Consider the following 13808-nt stretch of genomic DNA (forward strand, 5'->3'; position numbering starts at 1 on the left):
TAAATAGCATGTTAGCATCGATTAGCTTGTAGTCATGCAGTGACCAAATATGTCTGATTAGCACTCCACACAAGTCAATAACAAAACTCACCTTTGTGCATTCATGCACAACGTTTAAAGTTTGGTGGACAAAATGAGACAGAAAAAGAAGTGGCATAAAACACGTCCTAGAAAGTCGGAGAAAGTTATACATGTAAACAAACTACGGTGAGTTCAAGGACCGCCAAAATTAGTAGGACAAAACGGTGCTTGCCAAATACTCAGTGAAGCATGTTTAATATAAACAGTGTGCTTTATAACAATTAGGGAGGTTTGTGTCATGTTTGTCCTCCTACAGAAACCATATTAAAACAAAAAATATTTTTTTTCCCCCCTCATCTTTTTCTATTTTTCATACATTTTTTTAAAAGTTCCAGAGAGCCACTAGGGCGGCGCTAGAGCCGCGGGTTGCCGACCCCTGGTATAGTACAGCGATACTAATGAATCATTTTTGGTACTACCGTATTTTTGGGACTATAAGTCGCAGTTTTTTTCATAGTTTGGCTATTTTACAGCAAACAGCGTACGAACTGAGTATGCAACGGGTCTAGAATTTACCGCTAAAAGCAGATACAAGCAAAAAAATCTAACTATGCAATGTAATCTATGCCTTTAAGTCAATGGTCACCAACCTTTTCGAGCCCAATATCTCTGGTCTTAGCCAAAAGCTAAAGCAAGATCTACCCCTGATATAGATTTTATATATATACCATATTTTTCAGACTTTAAGTCGCAGTTTTTTTCATAGTTTGGCCGGGGTTGCGACTTATACTCAGGAGCGACTTATGTGTGAAATTATTAACACATTACTGTAAAATATCAAATAATATGCTCATTCACGTAAGAGACTAGACGTATAAGATTTCATTGGATTTAGCGATTAGGAGTGACAGATTGTTTGGTAAATGTATAGCATGTTCTATATGTTATAGTTATTTGAATGACTCTTACCATAATATGTTACGTTAAAATACCAGGCACGTTCTCAGTTGGTTATTTATGCCTCATATAACGTACACTTATTCAGCCTGTTGTTCACTATTCTTTAATTATTTTAAATTGCCTTTCAAATGTCTATTCTTGGTGTTGGATTTTATCAAATACATTTCCCCAAAAAATGTGACCAGTGCGACTTATGTTTTTTTCCTTCTTTATTATGCATTTTCGGCTGATGCGACTTATACTCCGGAGCGACTTATACTCCAAAAATACGGTATACTGTTTTTGGAATAATTTTTGGTATCATCCAAAACTAATGTAAAGTATCCAAACAACAGAAGAATAAGTGATATTACATTTTAACAGAAGTGTCGATAGAATATGTTAAAAGAGAAAGTCAGCAGATATTAACAGTAAATGTAGATTAATATTTCATTTTATACCGCTTGTCCTTAATAATGTTGACAAAATAATAGGTAGATAAATGACACAATATGTTACTGCATACGTCAACAGACTAATTAGGAGCCTTTGTTTGCTTCCTTACTAATAAAAAAAAAAGTTGTCTCGTATGTTCACTATTTTGTTTAATGACAAACTTGCAATAATAAACATATGTTTAATGTACCCTAAGATTTTTTGTTAAAATAAAGACAATAATGCCATTTTTTGTGGTCCCCTTTATTTAGACAAGTATCAAAGTATCTATATCGGAACAACCCTAGTTGATACAAAAAAGCGTTTTTATTTATGGGTTATTAATTTTTTGGTTCAATCCTAGATGGTCTGTGACTTAAAGTTGAAATGCTTTGTAGATACATTGTGATTAAGTCTAAGTTCATTGTGTTTTTGAAAATGTTTTCCTCAGTGTTCAACTAACTTGAAGTGTTTTATCAAGAGGATTATTTGTGATATGTACATTTTGTAGAATGTGCTTGTTCTATTTAGGGCCGAAGTAAAACAATCTGAAGTGGTCGTAGTTGCATTTTTAAGTTATTGTGCCATGATGTTACCTGTCAGGCCCACGTGGGAATAGATTGTGAGTTTGACCTACAGTACAGGCCAAAAGTTTAGACACACCTTCTCATTCAATGTGTTTTCTTTATTTTCATGACTATTTACATTGTAGATTGTCACATCAAAACTATGAATGAACACATGTAGAGTTATGTACTTTACAAAAAAAAGGTGAAATAACTTAAAACATATTTTATATTCAAGTTTCTTCAAAATAGCCACCCTTTGCTCTGATTACTGCTTTGCACACTCTTGGCATTCTCTCAATGAGCTTCAAGAAGTAGTCACCTGAAATGGTTTTCACTTCACAGGTGTGCCTTATCAGATAGATGGATAGTACTTTATTGATTCCTTCAGGAAAATTAAAATATTAGGGTTGATTAGTGGAATTTCTTGCTTTTTCAAAGGGGTTGGGACCATCAGTTGTGTTGTGAATGAGAAGGTGTGTTCAAACTTTTGGCCTGTACTGTATATAGAATCTATATATTCCGCAGAACCAACGTCCTCTACAGCAGACATTAGATTTTGGTCTATATCATCAGTTACAGGAGTGCATTGCTGTTTTTAATCAAGTCAAACATATAGCACTCTCATGTTTTTAAGAATCTGCTGCAAAAACGTACGTCTCCCACAATTAAAAAATAAATAAAATGAACTCGCGGGTTAAAGGTTAAATAGCCCAAATGATGAAAAAGAGAGGACATAAAATGAATAAAAGACACTACCAGGTGTTGTTGACAGGAAGGAGTTTGTTTCGTCTTCACTGCACTGTCCTCGAGGGGAACCTTGAAGCAACAACTTTGCCAAGGAAAGCAATCGAGATTAGAATGGTTGTGTTTGAACACATTTAAAACTTTTAACTCTTAATTGTCTATTTCTGGTCCTCAAAGTCATCCTGCAGTGCAGACGATCTGATGTTATCCAAAGTCACAAAAAGTGAGTGTCCACAGTTCTGCCAATCATTTGTGGCAGCTTTGGGGTGCCTCGAATGGCTGCCAGCATCTTCCAATTTGTCGATGCAGTACAACGCATACCCCAATCAGCAGATGTCCTGTTATCATGATTACAAATAACTAGATATCGTCAGGGTCCTCAACTAAAATTGTCGGCAGGCACGCGGCACTCCGCTTCTCCCAAGAGTCTGTCGTGTGTCCAGCAACAACACTTCCGTCATAATCATAATCTGCCATTAAACCGCTGAAATGCAAGGAAAATGATCTTGGCCAGTTATATATATCATGGCAGATAACTACCTATCTCTACCGCTGTCTCTACCTCTAGAGCAGACCTGGGCAAGTTAAGGCCCGGGGGCCACATGCGGCCCGTTAAGCTTTTCAATCTGGCCCGCCGGACATACCCCAAATTTTTTTTAGATCTATAAGATGGAAACTGTAGCTGCCATTATGATGTGCAGTGATGTTTTCAAATAGCCGTAAGTCTTGAACTATACAAAGTATTTCAATGGTTGGACTCTGCGGTTTTGCATGATGTACTAGTTACTATGTGTAGAGGTTGCCCTCTAGTGGGTTCCTCGGACCACCACACACTGCCACGAAAGCCCGGATTTCAGGGTACAACACTGTTTTATTTTCATAAATCGTGCAAGGCTTTTGCTTCCCAGCAAAATGTCTTTTTCTGAGTCCGTGTCTCTCTCTCTCTCTGGCTCCCACTCCAACTCCAACAACGTGTCTCGTTCTGGCTGCTGCTAATAAAGGCGACAGGTGATTAGATATCAAGGCCGACCTGGGCCATCTACTCACCTGTCGCTGTCTTCCAGGCCGGTCCTGGCACACCCCTTTCCGCGGCAGGCCCGCAGGCCACGCCCCCCTCCAGACTTTGGTAATCTACGTCACAGCACCTCAGACCAGGCACCAAGCAATGAGGGTGTGTTTCCACAGAGTGATTTCTTTTACCCTGCGTGTTCATATTTCGCTGTGTTTGTTGCATTTTTTTGTTGCATTTCGCTTAATTGTAAAATATGTCGATGGAGAGGGGCTGTGAGGTTCATATGTTGTCAATATTCAGTGTTTTATCGTTCATAGTTAATATTGTAAAACCTACATTCTTTATTTTCATGTACATTCTGGGTGTCTCATTCAGTAAAAACATTTCAAATTCCATTCCGTTTTTTAAGGCGGTCTGTCATAACGTTTTTAGCATTCAGACATTATTGTGAGGTTTTGTATTAGTGTTCCTAATAATAGATACACCGGCCCCCAGACACATTTTTTTCTCTAAGTTTGGCCCCCCAAGTCAAAATAATTGCCCAGTCCTTCTCTAGAGACTAGTTAGAACACAAACAACTCAAAACAAGTCCTGCCTGCTTTCTCTCTCATTCTAACTCAGTAGTAAAAATCATCTATTTTATCTACTGTATCAAAATCAACCTTGTCACAAATAATTGACCTATAATTGTAACCTGTAATTACCCTATCTCCAATATTCCATCGTGCAAGTTGTTTTTAGATTATTTAGATCAGAGGTGTCAAAGTCGTTTTCACTGAAGGCCACATCGCAGTTATGCCTGGCCCCAGAGGGCCAATTCTAACTGTGAATACTATTATTCCACACTTTTTAAATGAATTTTATTAGTAGATTTTTTTTTAAACTAAAATGTAAAAAAAATATGGTAAATTGCAATTATTTCACCTCAAAATTTAGTGTATTTTACTGTAAATGGAAAAACAGGAGTGTTGTTTTTATGGTAAAAAAAAAAAAAAGGCAGCTCAGTTGCCAGACTTTTACTGTAAAATTTACATTTGTTTTTTACTGTAAATAAATCAAAAAAATGCAATTTTACAGAAACATTTTGGGACCTGACTGCCAGTTGTTTTTTGTTTGTTTTTTTACCGCAAATCAATAACTGTAGATTATTCGATGTATTACTGTAAATGCCAAAACGGCACTACAGTTTATTACAGTAAAAAAAGTACACTTTTTTTCATTTAGAGAAATTTGCTGTAAGAAACAGTCATTTCACAATTTTACCATGAAATCAATTGCTACTTTTACATTGCACAATTTGATGGATAACTTGCTTTGAAATTATTAATATTTATTTCTATTTAAAAAATGGTTTGAATGTTTGATAATATATTTTTGCATAATTAGACAATATTTAAGTTGACATGATTTGCTATTACATGGAGTACATGTATTTTTTTTCTTACAACATAGACAGAAAGAATAGATTTAGTAAGAAACGTTACAGTACTTTATTGACACATATTTTTTCCAGGCTTTCGAGGGCCAAATAAAATGAAGTGACGGGCGACACATCTGGCCCCAAGACTTTGAGTTTGACACCTGTGATTTAGATGATTAAAAAGCAGTTGCTGTGTTTGACCGAAAGACATTAGAAAATACAAAAAAAAAACATGATATCAAGCGTTGAAAGTAAAACAAAAAACATTGCTGGCTTGTGATTTTTTTAATGAGCGGATTCTATTTGGATCCTAAAGATAAGTGTGTGTAGTATATCACAAGGGTTAAAAGATACAGAATGGTGTTGCACGTGTTATGTTGTGGAACTATTCCTTTGCTTGTCATACATATCTGGCTGTCTTCTCAGTATAAGCAGCACCCTGATGGAGATGGACAGCACGGTGTCCAGTGGCCGCTCCACCCCAGCTATGATGAACGGACTCAGCAGTGCCAGCTCCTCCGCTACAAAGACTGTGGCCTACTCTTGTTGCTGGGATCTTTGTCTTCAGTACTTCAACTCCAGTCCAGATCTTGCCGAGCACATCAGGAGCGTCCATGTGGACGGACAAAGAGGAGGGGTCAGTAGATTTAAACATCAAAGCCTCAAAATGATTTGTCTGGTTCCGTTGGCCTGTTATTATCATTGTCAAGTTATTTTTAATTCATATGGAGTAATCCATCCATCCATCCATTTTCTACCGCTTATTCCCATGTGTTGCTATGTTGTGGTTTTCTTCAATTACAAAAAAATATAACAAAACAGCCAAATAAAAAGCAAAACATTTGAGTAGAGTTAATCAATGGCGTAAATTCTCACAAGATGTGCCAAATTGGCTAATGTTGCGAACGTTGATGAGGAATACACAAGTTTTTGTGCGACTTTGGAGGTATATTTTTCATTTCAAAATGTGGAATTACCTATTACCATATTTTCTGGACCATAGGGTGCACCGATTATAAGGCGCACTGCCGGGTCAAGTCAGGTCTATTTTCATACAAAAGGTGCACCGGAGTATAAGGCGCATTAAAGGGCTCATATTATGAGTTTTTTTCTAAATGTAAAATACATCCTTGTGGTCTACATCAGTGGTCCCCAACCACTGGGCCGCGGCCCGGTACCGGTCCGTGGATCGATTGGTACCGGGCCGCACAAGAAATAAAAAAAATAAAATAAAAAATTATTTTTTGTATTTTTAATTTATTTTTTATTTTTTATTAAATCAACATAAAAAACACAAGATACACTTACAATTAGTGCACCATCCCAAAAAACCTCCCTCCCACATTTACACTCATTCACTCAAAAGCGTTAATATTTCTGGTTCCTACATTATATATCAATATAGATCAATACAGTCTGCAGGGATACAGTCCGTAAGCATGCATGACTGTATTGTTTATGACAAAAGAATAAATAAAAATAAAATAAATATAAATATATCCCGTGAAAAACTGTCCGACTGGAACTCTCTAATAACTAAAGTTCCTTTGGGTGAATAATGTAAACCCACTTCACTGGTAATTTTTGGTGCTTTCATGGCGAGTTTACTGACAGATATAAGTAAGAACTTTACACTACTTTATATTAGAAATGGCAACAGCGGGGGATGAATGTCACATAACAAGAATATAGAGAAAAAGAAGAAGCTTATCGATTACGGTGTCGCCACGGACTACAATGGCGAACGCGCGCACATTTTCAGGACTTATGCACATCCCAAATACACATCAGCAGGTACCAGAAGGTAAGAAAAGTTGGTTTTGCATAATTTTGCGAAACAACATTAATGGGTACCATTTTGCGGTCCTTATACACACACCATAATACTTGTATGTGTGACTACGGTAGCCGCAATGTGCGGAAAATCCATCAAGGTGTGCGGCTTCATAGCTTACCAAAGTCGTAATAAAACATTTTGGCAGATTTTTGAGCGCCGTGTGTAATGTTCTATATTCTCAAACAATTTGTTTCCTTTTTTACGATTAACTACTTAACAAGCCAGAGTTTTATTATGTACCTTATGTATTATTATTTGTCGTAACTTTTTTGTATTTAGGCTATTCAAGTTTCCCACTAAACACATTTTACAAGACCACATTGAACACATCGTTATAATGTAACTGAACTTCGTCAGATGCTTATAATAAATAATTATGAGCATCTGACAAAGGTCATTATTCAGTTACTCAGTAATTTTTTATATAAATGTTTAATAATTACTTAGAACTTGAATGCGTCTTAATACGATTTGATGCAGCCTCTAATGGCCGCATACTGAAGCACTGTCCAACAGAAGAATAAACCACAGTGTGTGGACCAAGATGGGGCCAAGTGGTCATTGAAATGATTAAAATTAGAATATTGTATGACTTGCGGCTTTGTTTTAATTCAGATTCATTCGTATGAACATACAGTACAGCCCAAAAGTTTGGACACACCTTCTCATTCAATGTGTTTTCTTTATTTTCAAGACTATGTACATTGTAGATTGTCACTGAAGGCATCAAAACTATGAATGAACACATGTGGAGTTATGTATTTAACAAAAAAAGGTGAAATAACTTAAAAGATGTTTTATATACTAGTTCCTTCAAAATAGCCACCCTTTGCTCTGATTACTGCTTTGCACACTCTTGGCATTCTCTCGATGAGCTTCAAGAGGTAGTCACCTGAAATGGTTTTCACTTCATTGGTGTCATAGTTTTGGTGCCTTCAGGTGTGCCTTATCAGGGTTGATTAGTGGAATTTCTTGCTTTATCAATGGGGTTGTGACCATCAGTTGTGTTGTGAATGAGAAGGTGTGTCTAAACTTTTGGCCTGTACTGTATATTAGTTAAGTGCATGCATAATATTTTTGTCATAGAGGCTACTGAGGGCTATGTGTGGGCCCTAGCGGTCTGTGGGCCCTTAAAATTGTCATCACCTTTCCCTCCTATGCGACGGACCTGAAATAGGTCTGGGATTCGAGAAGGACGACAACTGTACCTTTTTAAACAATAAGTAGTTAATATATTGTTACACGTTGTTGTTCCTGCTTCGTCTACACAAAAAAACAAACATACGTTTGGATTAAAGAATTGACGTGCGTGTTTGAGCTCCGATCAGAGACAAATTTGATTGGCGAAAATGATGCTGATTGGCCAAAATTATGCGGGGAAGTTGATTTCTATAACAATGTAGATATTTTAGACAATATACTTTTATAATATTTGTAGGTTTTAATTGTTCTTTCTAATACACTAACTAACTAAATGTCTAAAAACCCTGTATCCATCTTCTGTGTGTCCTGCAGGTGTTTGTGTGTCTTTGGAAAGGTTGCAAGGTGTACAATACCCCATCGACCAGTCAGAGTTGGCTCCAGAGACACATGCTGACCCACAGTGGAGATAAACCCTTTAAGGTGAAACTAATGACCTTATCTTCAGGTATACGTGTGCTCAAAAAATGTTCAACTCCCCATTGTGAAGGTATATTAAACATACAGTAGTTTGCAATAAACCAACAAAACAGCAATTTGAATAACACAACCAGTATTAAAATAAGTCACTTTAGAATGTGGCTTTCCATTGAAAGGTTGTACAATTTGCAAGTACAGTGCATGTTAGTTACAATTGGGGTTGAACATATTTAAGTCTAACTGTACATTATCCACAATAAAAAAACATCATTCAACTTGAATCTTTAGAAAAAAATGACAATATTGTCACCTTATTTAAGAGACCTATTTCAGCTGAAGACCCTTTGCCCATTCAGTGTTTGTTGACCGGTGTGTATTTTATATAACGCTGATCTAAATACTCACTACCTTATCTCATGCTTTGCTGCAGTGCGTTGTTGGTGGCTGCACTGCAAGTTTCGCCTCCCAAGGAGGGCTGGCTCGCCACGTTCCCAGTCACTTCAGCCAACAAAGCTCTTCTAAAATGTCCAGCCAGGCCAAACTCAAGGAGGAGTTGCCCTCCAAGGCTGGTCTCAACAAGAGGAAGAAACTCAAAAACAAACGCAGGTGCTCTCTACGTACGTAAAATAAAAGACACTCTGTCGAGCACTACTCAACACACAAACACACACTTTCTATCGGCTTAAAGTCACTCTCGCAGTAGTCGGTCCTGCTTATGTGGACAAACCTTTTATGTCGACCAATTTATCGAGCCAAAGTCCACTGTAATTCTTATTAGTAAGAAGTATTTGCTTAAGCCGACGTCAATATACACGGTCGACCACTTTTAGTAACATAAAATTTGAAACCAAAAGGTGTGTATATATTAACAGTGATATACCTCCGCTACAGGGTTTATGTATTTGTCAGGGTTTGTTTGTTAGTTATCTCAAAAAGTTATGGGCGTATTTCGATGAAACTTTCAGGACACGTCAGAAATGGGATAAGGAAAAATGAATAGATATTGTGTGTGACCTGGATCATTCTACTATGTGATCTTACAAAACCCAAAACCAGTGAAGTTGGCACGTTGTGTAAATGGTAAATAAAAACAGAATACAATGATTTGCAAATCCTTTTCAACTTATATTCAATTGAATAGACAGCACAGACAAGAAACATTCGAACAGGTAAACTTTGTTATTTTTACCGTTTACTGAGTGTTGTTGAAAGGAAAGGCCATGTAACACAGTGGTAAAAATGCCCATGTGACAACTTTTTTGCAATGTGTTGCTGCCATTAAATTCGAAGTTAATGATTATTTGCAAAAAAAAAAAAAGTTTCTCAGTTTGGACGTTAAGTACCGCATTTTTCGGACTATAAGTCGCTCCGGAGTATAAGTCGCACCGGCCGAAAATGCACAATAAAGAAGAAAAAAACATATGTACGTCGCACTGGAGTATAAGTCGCATTTTTGGGGGAAATGTATTAGATAAAAGCCAACACCAAGAATAGACATTTGAAAGGCAATTTAAAATAAATAAAGAATAGTGAACAACAGGCTGAATAAGTGTACGTTATATGAGGCATAAATAACCAACTGAGAACGTGCCTGGTATGTTAACGTAACATATTATGGTAAGAGTCATTCAAATAACTATAACATATAGAACATGCTATACGTTTACCAAACAATCTGTCACTCCCGATCGCTAAATCCCATGAAATCTTCCTCTGTGTCGCTCCTGGTATGCGCCCCGCTAGCGTCCATTCTTTCTGCTGCTCGATCGCCGTTTTCTGGTGCATATTTCACTACGTCCAGCTTGAAATCTGCAGTATATGATTTCCTTTTCGGTGCCATTTTAGTTCAGTCCTTCTCAGTTTTTATAAGTTACCGCGATTGTTGATGTGATCCATTTTAATAGCTCCGGCAGTAGCGTATAGCATATAGCAGTTAGCATTCCAAAACCCACAATGCACTTGTGCCATGACCCGCCCCGCCGAATTCTTATTGGTTGGCGTGTGAGTGACGATTGCTGACGTGTGTGTGACGATGGCTGCCATTTGCTTCGTCTCTTACGCGAATTAGATAAATAATATTATTTGATATTTTACGGTAATATGTTAATAATTTCACACATAAGTCGCTCCGGAGTATAAGTCGCACTCCCGGCCAAACTATGAAAAAAATTGCGACTTATAGTCCGAAAAATACGGTATATTCTATTTGCAGTGTATTCAATTGAATATAAGTTGAAAAAGATTTGCAAAAAATTGTATTCTGTTTTTATTTACGAATTACATAACGTGCCAACTTCACTGGTTTTGGGTTTTGTACTACGTGATCTTACATTTATTTTACGAAGCTGCAATGAAATTACAGCAGCAACTTTGTAAAGTAAGAGTATAAAGCAGGGCTGTCAAACTCATTTTCATTGAGGGACACATTCCAGTTATGGCTGCTCTCCGAGGGCCGCTTGTTACAGTGAATTTTTATGAATTTTAATGTAAAGCACTTTTAATTGTCTTGTGTACAAACTGTGCTCTATAAATAGACCTGCCTTGCCTTTAACGTAACATCTCCTCATTATTACACAATTCCATATGCATTTGACTCTTTAGTTAATTGATGTATAACGTCTTTGCTTTTGAAATCACAAGTCAGGGGAACTAGCGTTTTATTATAACACAGGGGTATTAAAAAGCATTATACATCATTAAATGAATTTTACAAAACTAAGGCCTTCAATGGCGTTAAAAAGCATTAAATACAATGTCCACAGGCATTAAAAAATGTGATACAATTGTAGGACGGGCTGGGCCGATAGCCAACACATCAATCAATCAAACGATAAATGAAAATGAACGAAATAACATTGCTGTCATTGATTAATTGCTGTGTCTGTGTGTTTCTTTTCTTTGACTCTGGCTTTCGAACGTGTCTTGTAAGGTCCGAAAGCGTAAAAAGTGCTGCCTCCATAGCAGCCAGTCCTCCGGATTGCCATTCTTTGGTCACTGTAGGCGTGTAGTCCTTAACTGTGACATCATGTCATGTTAATGACAAAGCTGAGCTTGTTTCATACACGACTCCTTTATTTATACCACTCCAGTTCAACACACATGACCTAACATTAGCAGTTCTTGTCACACAGGCACCTCACGTAACATAGGGTGACCTACAACCAAGACAATTCCCACAACAGACTACAACTCTTACAGCAAATGAGTAATAGTTCCTTCAGCTGCCTGACACTTTATACATAACTTGCTATCTATTGTAACTATTTCGAACAACTGGGAGGATGCAAAACACAACCTATTCAAGATCTTAAATTGACTTAGCTTATTTTTAATACATGTAAAGGGCTAATTGGCATTGTTCTAAATATCATTTTATGACTTGTCTTTTTCTAAAATGTTTTAATCAATCATCCATTTCCAAACACATGCATCATTTGCATTCCTAATATGATGTTTATTTGTTATTCTATAAAACCTTTTAACTATTTAAAACAATTGTATCTTGATTGAAAAAAACATATCTTCCAGTTTGTGGCTATTATAAATCATATTTTCTGAAGAATGTTTTAAAAAAGAGAAACAATTAAAAATATGACTTCTGGGTATATTGTAATGAGCAACAAATTCAGAATTGGATGTTTACTTAAAATTCTTAAGTGCAGTTACCCTTTAATACTTTTGATTGAAGGCACAGTGTGATGATTGACAGGCGGAACCTTTCAATTGGCTATTGTCTGCAGCTGGTACACAAAGTCAGAACACCGGATGTTTGGAATGCTATATCCTGTGAGCGTGCTCGTGCTGTGGCAAAAGCGAGAAAATGAATACATGTAGGGAAGATGGGAAACTGCAAATTTCAGCTAACGGGGCTGGCTGGCGAACTTTTCAAAACTTGGTTAAAATCCGTCGATTGTAAACCCAGAGAGGCGTTCTGCAGCATGTGCAAAAAGACCTCCAAACTTTGCTCGATGGCCATCAATGCAGTGAAACCACACATGCTATTAGCTAATTTACTCTCTATTGTATGTTGCAGCTGTTACATATACTGTAATATTGTACATGGTAATTGTTATATATTGTATATATGATATAAACATATAATATAATATATCAGTATATATCCTATACTGTACATATATTATGTAAATATTACGTTTATATTTTATATTGCTGTTAGTCTATTTTATACCTGCGTTGTCCTTTCTATCTTTTCCATCCTTTGTAACTGAGCTACTGTGTGGAACAATTTCCCTTGTGGATCATTAAAGTTTGTCTAAGTCTAATCACAAGTCGGCCATTAAAGGCATGCAGCAGTCAACAGTGCCGAAATGATTTGGCGTGACCAACAAAGCCACTTCTGCTGTCGCCACCTCAGCTTTCAGCTGCTGCTACCACAAGAGAAAAATAAATAAATACCAATACATTCTTAAATTAAACCGTTTTGCAGGACAATTCAAATTCACTAGATGGTAACAGTTAATGTAAACTTCTCAACTATTCAGGATTCCGTCCATCCGTCCATTTTCTACCGCTTGTCAAATTGTCAAATGCTTATAATTGTGCGTATACAGACAATTGTAAGCTTCTGACTATATTTAATAACCATATGCGGTAGGACATTTGCATTCATAATTTTTTAGGTGGCATTGAAAATGGCATTAAATTAAATTTGCTGATACCTGTAGAAACCCTGTAACCAAGGGCCGCATGCTAAAAAGTCAAAGTATGCGGATACATTTTTATTCAGTAAAAAAGAAAAGCTAAAATATTACCTAGTGTAAATATTTAAAGACAAAACTTAGTGTCGACTTTTTGTTATAGGTGACAAAGTGCACCGTTAATAATTATTAAAGGGTAAAAAAAACAGTGAAATGTGAGCAAAAAGATGTACTGTAATGAGAAAAATCTGACATTTTAGTACTAATTACTAATAATAACACACAAAGCTGATCTTAGCTTATGTCTTAAAATGTATATAATGTTGTTGTTTTTTTCTTTTACAAAATCTAACAATTTAAAAAAAAAATTGACTTTTCATTATGCGACCCTTGGTGCACAAAGTTTGGACACCTTTGAGTTATTGGCATCAAATTGTGTGCTTTTTTCCTCATTATATCACTTTTTAATTTTTTTTACTGTTGTTTTTAATCCAAAAATATGCTGTGGGCTAACACAACTCGAGCTGCAGGCCGCGCTTTGGACACGTCTGTG

At 36.6% G+C, this 13808-nt stretch overlaps 1 protein-coding gene across 4 annotated transcripts in view; it reads left to right on the forward strand.

Moving 5' to 3' along the window:
- LOC133612659 (zinc finger protein aebp2-like) overlaps positions 1-13808 on the forward strand; it is a 57076-nt gene that overhangs the window by 1056 nt on the left and 42212 nt on the right. For all 4 annotated transcript variants that reach the window (XR_009816136.2, XM_061970278.2, XM_061970280.2 and 1 more), the window contains exons 2-4: positions 5567-5777; positions 8493-8600; positions 9028-9214. Coding sequence is in view for 3 of the 4 variants with exons in the window: in XM_061970278.2 (XP_061826262.1) it covers positions 5567-5777; positions 8493-8600; positions 9028-9214 (506 nt within the window). In the remaining variant the exon portion in view is untranslated. The remainder of the gene's footprint in view (positions 1-5566; positions 5778-8492; positions 8601-9027; positions 9215-13808) is intronic.

Source organism: Nerophis lumbriciformis, linkage group LG10 (assembly GCF_033978685.3).
Source record: "Nerophis lumbriciformis linkage group LG10, RoL_Nlum_v2.1, whole genome shotgun sequence".
NCBI lineage: Eukaryota > Metazoa > Chordata > Actinopteri > Syngnathiformes > Syngnathidae > Nerophis > Nerophis lumbriciformis.